Source organism: Octopus bimaculoides, chromosome 17 (assembly GCF_001194135.2).
Source record: "Octopus bimaculoides isolate UCB-OBI-ISO-001 chromosome 17, ASM119413v2, whole genome shotgun sequence".
NCBI lineage: Eukaryota > Metazoa > Mollusca > Cephalopoda > Octopoda > Octopodidae > Octopus > Octopus bimaculoides.
The window spans coordinates 50769590-50779645 of NC_068997.1; the positions used below are offsets into that span (position 1 = coordinate 50769590).

At 36.3% G+C, this 10056-nt stretch overlaps 1 protein-coding gene across 2 annotated transcripts in view; it reads right to left on the reverse strand.

Moving 5' to 3' along the window:
- LOC106874793 (ras-GEF domain-containing family member 1B) overlaps positions 1 to 10056 on the reverse strand; it is a 171474-nt gene that overhangs the window by 26387 nt on the left and 135031 nt on the right. For both annotated transcript variants that reach the window (XM_014922647.2, XM_014922648.2), the window contains 5 exons: positions 7329 to 7406; positions 6537 to 6581; positions 6310 to 6353; positions 4242 to 4383; positions 3426 to 3512 (listed from right to left, as the gene is read on the reverse strand). In XM_014922647.2, the coding sequence (XP_014778133.1) occupies positions 3426 to 3512; positions 4242 to 4383; positions 6310 to 6353; positions 6537 to 6581; positions 7329 to 7406 (396 nt within the window). The remainder of the gene's footprint in view (positions 1 to 3425; positions 3513 to 4241; positions 4384 to 6309; positions 6354 to 6536; positions 6582 to 7328; positions 7407 to 10056) is intronic.

Genomic DNA, 10056 nt, shown 5'->3' on the forward strand with positions numbered 1-10056 from the left:
TGCTCGGCCAAAGGGGATAATAATAATCCTTTCTATTATTCTTTTATTTGTTTCAGTCTTTTGACTACGGCCATGCTGGAGCACCGCCTTTAGTCAAACAAATCGACCACAGGACTTATTTTTTTGTAAGCCTAATACTTATTCTATTGGTCCCTTATGCTGGACTGCTAAGTTACGGGAACGTAAACACACCAACATTGGTTGTCAAGTGATGGCGGGGGGGGGGAACAAACTTAGACACAAATACATACAATGATGGGATTCTTTCAGTTTCCGTTTACCAAATGTACTCAAAGACACTTGCCCAAGGTGCCATGCAGTGGGACTGAACCTGGAACCATGTGGCTGCGAAGCAAGCTACTTACCACACAGCCACTCCTATAGGCCTGAAAGTTTTTGGTGATGGGGCTAGTAGATTACATCGACCCCAGTACTCAACTGGTACTTACCTTATCAACCCCAAAAGGATGAAAGGATAAGTCAATCTAGGCAGCATTTGAATTCAGAACATAAGGATGGACAAAATACTGCAATGCATTTTGATGATGATGATGATGATACTACTACTACTACTACTACTACTACTACTACTACTACTACTACTACTACTACTACTAATAATAATAATAATAATAATAATAATAATGATATTGATGATGATAATAATGATAATAATAATAATAATAATAACGATGATGATTATTATAATGATAATTTCTTTTTCCACAGTGGCATGGAGTGTAAAGGACATTACACAGAGAGATAGTTTGTGTGTGTGTGTGTGTGTGTGTGTGTGTGTGGGATTTAGATGGAAACTGAGTAAAAGCAAAAAAAAAAACAAAATCAAAAGAGCTATAAAGTATATATATATATAGCATAGAAATAAATGCTAATAAGGTCCTGCTGATGGAAAATAATAGAGTTTAATATGGTGTGTTAGGATCAACTGATGTGTGCAATGGATGCAAAATCGCTGCACTTGATAAATTGATAATTATCTCTCTGGACGAGGCAGAAGACCGATATATATAAGAGGTGGTGGGGGAGAGTATAGTGTAGTTAACGGAATCAAACTTGGCATCGCTTTACTTCACCGATTCTGGATTTGTAATAAAAAGGAAAATGTGGATGCAGAGGGTTTAGCTGTTCTGATATTAATCTGACTAGGACTGCACCGATTCTGTGATACAGATTATCTATTTTAAAGTGAATTGAAGACAAAAAGAATCTTCCATAAAAATTTCATGTTAATTTATGTTTCATTTACTTGCTTTGTTAATATTCATTGTAGGAGTGGCTGTGTGGTAAGTAGCTTGCTTACCAACCACATGGTTCCGGGTTCAGTCCCATTGCGTGGCACCTTGGGCAAGTGTCTTCTACTATAGCCTCGGGCCGACGAAAGCCTTGTGAGTGGATTTGGTAGACGGAAACTGAAAGAAGCCCGTCGTATATATGTGTGTATATATATATATATATGTGTGTGTGTGTGCGTGTGTGTGTGCATGTGTGTGTTTGTCCTCCCAACATCACTTGACAACCAATGCTAGTGTGTTTACGTCCCCATAACTTAGCGGTTCGGCAAAAGAGACCGATAGAATAAGTACTAGGGGTCGATTTGCTCGACTAAAAGCGGTGCTCCAGCATGGCCGCAGTCAAATGACTGAAACAAGTAAAAGAGTAAGTATGAAAATCAATATTGGTGAATCCTTCGTTTATTTTCAAAATTAATCGAATCAAAAGGCAGTAGTGTATTTCAACAAAAATATGGTAACAAACGGGTTTAATTTGAAACCCCGGGGAAAGATCACTATAACTATATTTAATTCAGAGCTCTGGTTTGTCTCAGCTATCAGAAACAGCTTTCATAATTGATATTTACAGCAGACTGACTGACTACTGGGTTTGTATTCCTACTCGGAACAGTGGGGAAGCAATGAAACTGGTGGCGAATATAAATAAACATGTCTCCCTTGGATAAACATGTGACAGGCACATACTGATATCAGCTGCAGCAGTAGTGACGGTGGTTGCTATTGCTGCTGCTGTTGCTGCTGATGGTGGTATACACAGCAGTAGTAAATATCTATAAATAAACATAAGCAGTGTGATATAGACAGAAGTTTGATTGTAGAGCGCCAATTAGAAGTTCTGCTGGGATAAACATTGATGCACTATACTGCACTGCTGCAGTACCGTGCAGTTGGTGAAGCTACACAAATGAGAAATTAACTGTTTCTTTACCAAATTTCTGTTGAAATACACTGCCTTTGTTTCGATTAATTTTGGAAATAATAAAGAATTTAGTAAAATACTTTGGTCGTTATCAACCCTTTAATTACCATTCTTCTGTTGGAATGCATTGCTTTTCATTCAATTAATTTTGGAAATAACAAAGAATTTAGTTGCAGTGGAATCATGTTAGTGGCCAGGTTGTACTTGGTATAATAAATGTTTAAATGAAATTAACGGTTTTTGTGTGTTTTTGAATGGCTAATATGTTTTTATACTAATTGTTTTAGTACAGAAATTCTATCATTATTAACCCCTTCATTTACCACATTTCTATTGAAATACACCGGCTTTGTTTCGGTTAATTTCGAAATTAATGAAGAATTTAGTAAAATGGTTTGGTCATTATCAAGCCTTTTGTTAGCGTATTTCATGAATTAACATCAAATTTTGATGAAACGTTTTCATTTAGATAATTTTAACCATTTTGTTATCATATTTCTGTTGAAGTACATTGTGTTTGTTTCAATTAATATTGGAAATAATGAAAAATTTAGTCAAATAAGTTTGTCATTATTGATCCTTTTGTTACCAACCTGGCTGAAACCGGCTCTAGTTCTGAGTACAAATGTCTTGTTTTCATAAGTTTTGAATTAAAATCTTCCACCAAACCTTAGTCACAATTTATGTTCCTAACACTAGCTGAATGATAACCAAGTTATTTTACTAAATTCTTTGTTATATTTAAAGTAATTGAGAGAAACACAGACCATCTCAAAATAAATACAGTAATGAAAGGGTGAAGATGGTGTTGGAACATAAATTAAGATAAAATGTTGATGAATGGTTCCAGTCGAGATCTCTCTGACTCTTTTGTTACCATATTTTTTATTAAAATATAAGTTATGTTCTGACAGTCAGAGTATGTTTTATGTTAGCCGAGGTACATTGTGACAACCAGGGTGTCTTGTATATCAACCAGGGTATACTGAGACAGTAAGGGTATGATATGGTAGCCAGAGTATATCGTTTGTCAGTGAGGGTATATTGTGTATTGGCCAGGGGTAAATTGTGACAGCTAGGGTATGTGGCAGCCATTTTTTACTGTCCAATCATGACTTTTAAAAGATTACTAAAAACAATAATAATAATAATAATAATAATAATAATAATAATCCATAAAATATGATACTCACTGTTGGAACCATTTGGTTTTGGGATTTTTGTAAAGATTCTGCATTCACCTTTGACATGTAATCATCAAACACTTTTAATCCATTTAACTAAAGAAAAGATAAAACAAGAAATTATTATTATTGTTGTTGTTTCTACTACTACTACTACTACTACTACTACTACTACTACTACTACTACTACTACTACTACTACTATCTTTGTTATATACATAATACTACTCTGTACCGTCCTGTATTTTGCCTAATTTTTTTTGTCAATCCTTAATGGTTGACAAAAACACAAACATAATTCTTAAAGATATTACATGCTACATTTAGTTAGCAGGGATGTTCCCTAGAAGTTTGGTGACAACAGGTCTTCTCAAACCTCAAAAATCTTCCTAAGGATTCTTGCCGAATACAGGATAACACTGCTCTGCAGATCAACAATGCATGTCTCAATTTCAATATCTTTCAGTCTCTTTGGTAGCATTTTTGATGCTGTGTCAAAGTGCACCGATTACCCCAGGAATAATTGTCATCTTAGTCTTCCACAGTCTCCTCAGCTCTCTGGATTGATTCCGATATCAATTCTTTTTTTTTTTTCAATTTCTTTGGTAACCAACCTTTTATCATTTGGTATAGCAAAGTCTGTGATCTTAAACCGATTCCTTTGTTCTCTTTATAATCAAATCTGGTTTTCTTACTTCAATAGAATATTCTCAGTCTTTATGGGGAATTCCCATAAAATCCTACGAGTCTTATTTTAATGTTTTCAATAATTAGAATATTTTTGAATCTATTAATTGGAGCAATTTAATTAGAAAGAATACTTACTTCGTTGTAAAGATTCTGCATAATATTAGCTACTTCTTTACGTAGTTCTGGATAAACGGTGACGATTCTCTGGGAAATGTCTTTTAAGGTCTTTTGCATTCGTTCATCAAGGAAATCGTGTGGATATAAATCTGTCCAATGACTGCAAGAAGAAGAAGAAGAAGATCAGACATTTATCTATTATTGTTAATTAATTGAACAACTTACTGCTCTCAGTTCAAAGACTATTAACTTAAGGTTTGATAACATATGATGCACATCATCATCAACTATTGATTCTCATCATTTTTATCCTCATCCTCACACACCCTTCCAATATTCATCATCATCATCATCATTGTTTTAAATGTCCACATTTTCCATGTAAGCAAGGAAGGGGGATAATGAAGATGATGATGATAATGATGATGATAAGGATAATGATGATGATGATGATGACTACCAGATTCAGTGTTACCTCCCAGGTTAGACAGCAGCATGCCACCCAATAAGTAACACTCCCTTTTTCTTCTTCTCCTAGTTTACATCCTGGTTTCATAAACATCTCATCATTTTTCTCCCAATAGAAGACAGCACCTTGTTTGTCCCCTACCCTACTACACACGTACACACCCACGCACACTCACACATTAGGCGAATAAACAGTAACAACAACAACAGTAGTAGTAGTAGTAGTAGTAACAAGATTAACAACAAGAAACCTAAGCAACTGGATTATGGGAATGAAACTATCTCTCCATATACATTTGTTGGTTTATCTAATTATACCTGTCTGTCTCTCTATGTATATACAAATCTAGCTAACTAATTATATATACCTGTCTCTCTCTATGTATGTATATTATATATATATATATATATATATATATATATATGTATGTATGTATACCAGTTTGTCTGTCTATGTATATACCTATCTCGCTATCAATGTATATATCTGTCTATCATCATCATCATCGTTTAACGTCCGCTTTCCATGCTAGCATGGGTTGGACGATTTGACTGAGGACTGGTGAAACCGGATGGCAACACCAGGCTCCAGTCTGATTTGGCAGAGTTTCTACAGCTGGATGCCCTTCCTAACGCCAACCACTCAGAGAGTGTAGTGGGTGCTTTTACGTGTCACCCGCACGAAAACGGCCACGCTCGAAATGGTGTCTTTTATGTGCCACCCGCACAAGCCAGTCCAGGGGCACTGGCAACGATCTCGCTCGAAAATCCTACAGGAGCCAGTCAGGCGGTACTGGCAACGGCCACGCTCTATCTCTCTATGTATATATATATATATATATATATATATATATATATATATATATATATATATATATATATATATATATATATCTGTCTGTCTATCACTCTATTTATGAACCTTTCTAAGTATACACCTGTCTGGGTATCTAATTATATACCCATCAATCTATCTATGTATGTACATGTCTATCTAAGTATATATCTGTCTATCTATATTGATCTACTGGCCTATGTCTGTGTTAGCCACTGCCTACCTGCTTGTTTGATTGTAAGCATGTCTATCCATCAGTTTCTACTCTGCCTACCTGCCTGCCTCCACGCTCTACTTGAATGTATGTACATCTATCTGTCTGTCTGTCTGTCTGTCTGCCTATCTATCTCTCAGTCAATCAACCTATCTCTCTATCTGTCAATCTGTCTGCTTTACCTTACCTGTCTACCTTTCACCTACCTCCATACCTGTCTATCTCATTCTCTGTCCTACCTGTCTGTCAGTCTATCTATATGTATGTATATCTATCCATCTATCTACCTACCTAGCTGTCTGTATGAATGTATGTATATCTGTATATCTATCTATCTATCTGTCTGTTTCTACTTTCCCATTTATTCTCTACCTACCTACATTACCTACTGACCTACCTGTCAATCTCCGCCCTGCTTATCTGTTTGTCTGTTTATCAGCCTCTAACCTACCTACATACCCACCTGGTGTGACTATAGCTTTAGCCTCCATCCATCTCTACAGCATTCGCCAATGTGAACATTCAATATAACATTTGCAAACAACAAATAAATAGAAGAAAACGCTCACCTTAGTAACCTGACAAAGTTTGGTCCAAAACGGCCGAGAGATTCCTGTAAGAACAAGACAGCAATAATAAGAATGAGTTCTTTTATTTGCCACAAGTGCAGCAAATGAGGAAGATATTACAAGAACAGCTAACAATTTGTGTGTGTGTGTGTGTGTGTGTGTGTGTGTGTGTGCACATATGCTCGTGCACACGTACATATACACTGGAATAGGAACGGTTAGCTTACCTTTTTGACTCTGTCATGTCCAAGGTTTTGCTGACAAATGCATATCTGAAGAAATAAATGAGAATGAAAATTAAAGAACAAAGAACTTTTCTAATCAATAGTTTAATTAAAAATAATTACAAACATTAATTAAATGAAACAATAAATAGATTACACGGAGAAAACATTAACTGGGCAAGTAACACATAGACTGCAAATTTAAATTTGCTGTAAGAATTTTATGTTTTTTGATAAGGTGTCTGATTCTATGTACTATGTTTACCTTGGTTGACAAGAGCAGGCAGTAAATTTAGCTTGGAAAGTTATCTAAGAAAGACTAGTGTTCTATCCAGGAGGTGATTCCATGTATTATTCACTTAACTCCACAAAATCCAGAGGTTAAGACTATGTGCTATATTCATCATGGTTGACAAGAGCAGGCAGTAGATGCCCTGAGAAAGTTACTTGTGATAGACTGGTGTTCTATCCAGGAGGAGGGACAAAGGCATTGTCATCAAACCAGAATTCTGCTCTAAAGAGTGTGAAGACAGATGAAATACCACCAAGCATTTTGGCCAGCATGCTAATAATTCTGTCAGTTCATCGCCTTAATAGTAATAACCATAATAATAATAATAATAATAATAATGGCTTCAAAACTTGGCCAACCATTGTTGTTATTGTCAACTTCTGTTTGCTCTGCCATTAGAGAGTCTTTGTACAACTGAACACAACAGTTCTCTGATAATTAACGTTAGAATGTTTAATTTAAAGATTCTGTTGGAGAATGATAAACGACTATTTCAAACTGACCTGACAGATCTGGGAGAAGAGGTCCTGGGGTTTGGTAAAAAGCCTGGAACCAAGGAGAAAGGCAAACACATATGTCCGCTGAAAATAGAAAAATAAATTGGGAAAATGATAAATAGATTGGAGAAGAAAACTGACAAATATAGAAATAAGTTAATAACTGGGATTGTTTTATTTGACTAAAAAAAAGAAAAGAAGAAAATGATAGTTGTGCCCCAGCATGGCCAAAGTCCAATGACTGAAGTAAGTAAAAGAAATTCTTTATTGTCTACTTTTGAGGAATCTAAAGTTTTTCTTTTATTTTTTGCTAAAATTTTAAATATATTTTTATTTAAAAAAATTGAAATTTTGATGTAGACAAAAATAAAATTAAAAAATACAATAAAAAATGCTAAAAGAAAAATAAGGAATTTTACTTTAGATATTCCTCAATAATGTACTACCACCCTGTCATCTAGCCATCACCACCACCACCACCACGACCCTCACCCTCACAGCTAGTGTCTTCATCTCCACCATCACCACCAGCAGCAGCAGTAACACCTCCACCACCCTCATCTTCACCATTACCAAAAACCCCACCTCACAACTATCATCTTCATCACCACCATCGCTACATCCACCACCAAAACCAGCATCAACACTATCATCTTCATCTCCATCACTAACGTCACCATTGTCTTCATCACTGCCACCACCACCACCATCAATATTCCCAGTAGCACCATCACCATCATCACCGCAACCGCTACTGCTTCCACCACCACTACCATCACAAGCACCACCATTACCACTCCCACTGTCATCACCACCATCATCCCTGCTAATTCCCTTCCTCCACCATCTCTGCCAATCCTTTATTTATTTAGACTCCCTTCTTAGTTACTATATTTAGCTCCACTCCTCAAATCCCCCCATAACCAGCCACCTACTAGTTTTTCAAAATATGAAGGAAAACCCCTCAAAAAAGAGAAAGAAGAAAAAAACTAAATCCCTAACCACACCCACACTATTGAAAGGGATGATTAAGAAACCCTTTAACAAGTATCAAATTAACCCCTGTTAATAATACGTATGATGCAGGTGAAATACTGTTTTCTCCAAGGGTGTGGTTCCCCCTATTTGGGGGAGAAACAAAGCCAGCAGTTATAATACCTCGGATAACAACGAAACTACTTCCTATTTCTTTGTTGATGACAAGATATTAATTCTAACGTTTTATTTTTAGCCCTGAAGCAGTAGTGGTTGCGGTGATGATGGTGATGGTGCTACTGGGAATATTGATGGTGGTGGTGGTGGTGGTGGCAGTGATGAAGACAATGGTGTCAAATGTAAGGCTTATTAACTTTTTATCTTTTACTTGTTTCAGTCATTAGACTGCGGCCATGCTGGGGCACCGCTTTGAAGAAAGAGCTTCAGTAGAGCAAATCGATCCCACTACCTATTATTTTATTGTAAAACCTGGTACTTATTCTATTGGTCTCTTTTGATGAACTGCTAAGTTACAGGGATGTAAACCCACCAACACTGGTTGTCAAGTAGCAGTGAGAGACAAACACACACACACAAACACAAACAATATATATGTGTATTTATATATATATATATATATATATATATATATATATGACAGGCTTCTTTCAGTTTCCCTCTGCCAAATCCACTCATAAGGCTTTGGGCAGCCTGAGGCTATAGATGTCACTTGCTCAAGGTGCCATGCCGTGGGACTGAACCCAAAACCATATGGTTCGGAAACAGACCTCTTAACACACAGCCATGTCTGCACCTATTCATTGGCATTATTTATTTTTAGAATGACATTGTAGGGTAGGTGTGAGGGGCCAGATCTGTCTGGTCTGAACATAAAACACATGGAATATTTGGACAAGACATGGCCACAGTGGAAATGGTAAAGTGTGAAGTCTCCTTTCTTTGACATTTCTTACCAATTTTCATTCCATATTATTGGCACAGGGATGGCTGTGTAATTGAGAAGTTTGTGGTTCCAGGTTCAAAACTAACCTGAGATTAAACAACAACCACAATGACAACAACAACAACAGCATCTACTACTATGCTTCACATACAATGAAACTGGTCGTGGTGACACCCGTCTCAAAAACAGGGCAGTGCCAGAAGAGCACATCCGGTATGTCATGATTTTACCATTTCTAAAAAAAGAAACAGTTTGCAATAGAAGAAATAAGGAAGAATACAGGATGTTTATGGTAAAATATAATTCTGCATGTGAGAAAATGTCACAGATAATGCCAAAAGATTTGAAATGGTAACAGCAGCAGTAGCAGAGTCTAGGCATCATTTGTGAAATTTAAGAATCACCAATTGTTAGTTAGAATTGTGGAAGATTGCTGTGTGACTTGGTGAAATTTTAGTATAAAATGTTGTCAAGTGTAGCTAGCTAGCACTTACTGAAAAAAAAAAATGGTAAACAAGTTAGATATATTCTTTAGATGATAGTTGCAAGTATTGGTGTGTGGTTAAGAAGTTTGCTTTCCAGCCAGATGGATCTAGGTTCAATCCCACCGCATGGAATCTTGGACAAGTGTCTTCTATTAGAGCCCCAGACCAACCAAAGCTTTGTGAGTGGAATTGGAAGATGGAAACTGAAAGAAGCTTATATGTGTATGTATATGTGTGTGTGTGTGTGTGTGTGTGTGTGTGTGTGTGTGTGTGTGTATATATATATATATATATATATATATATATATAT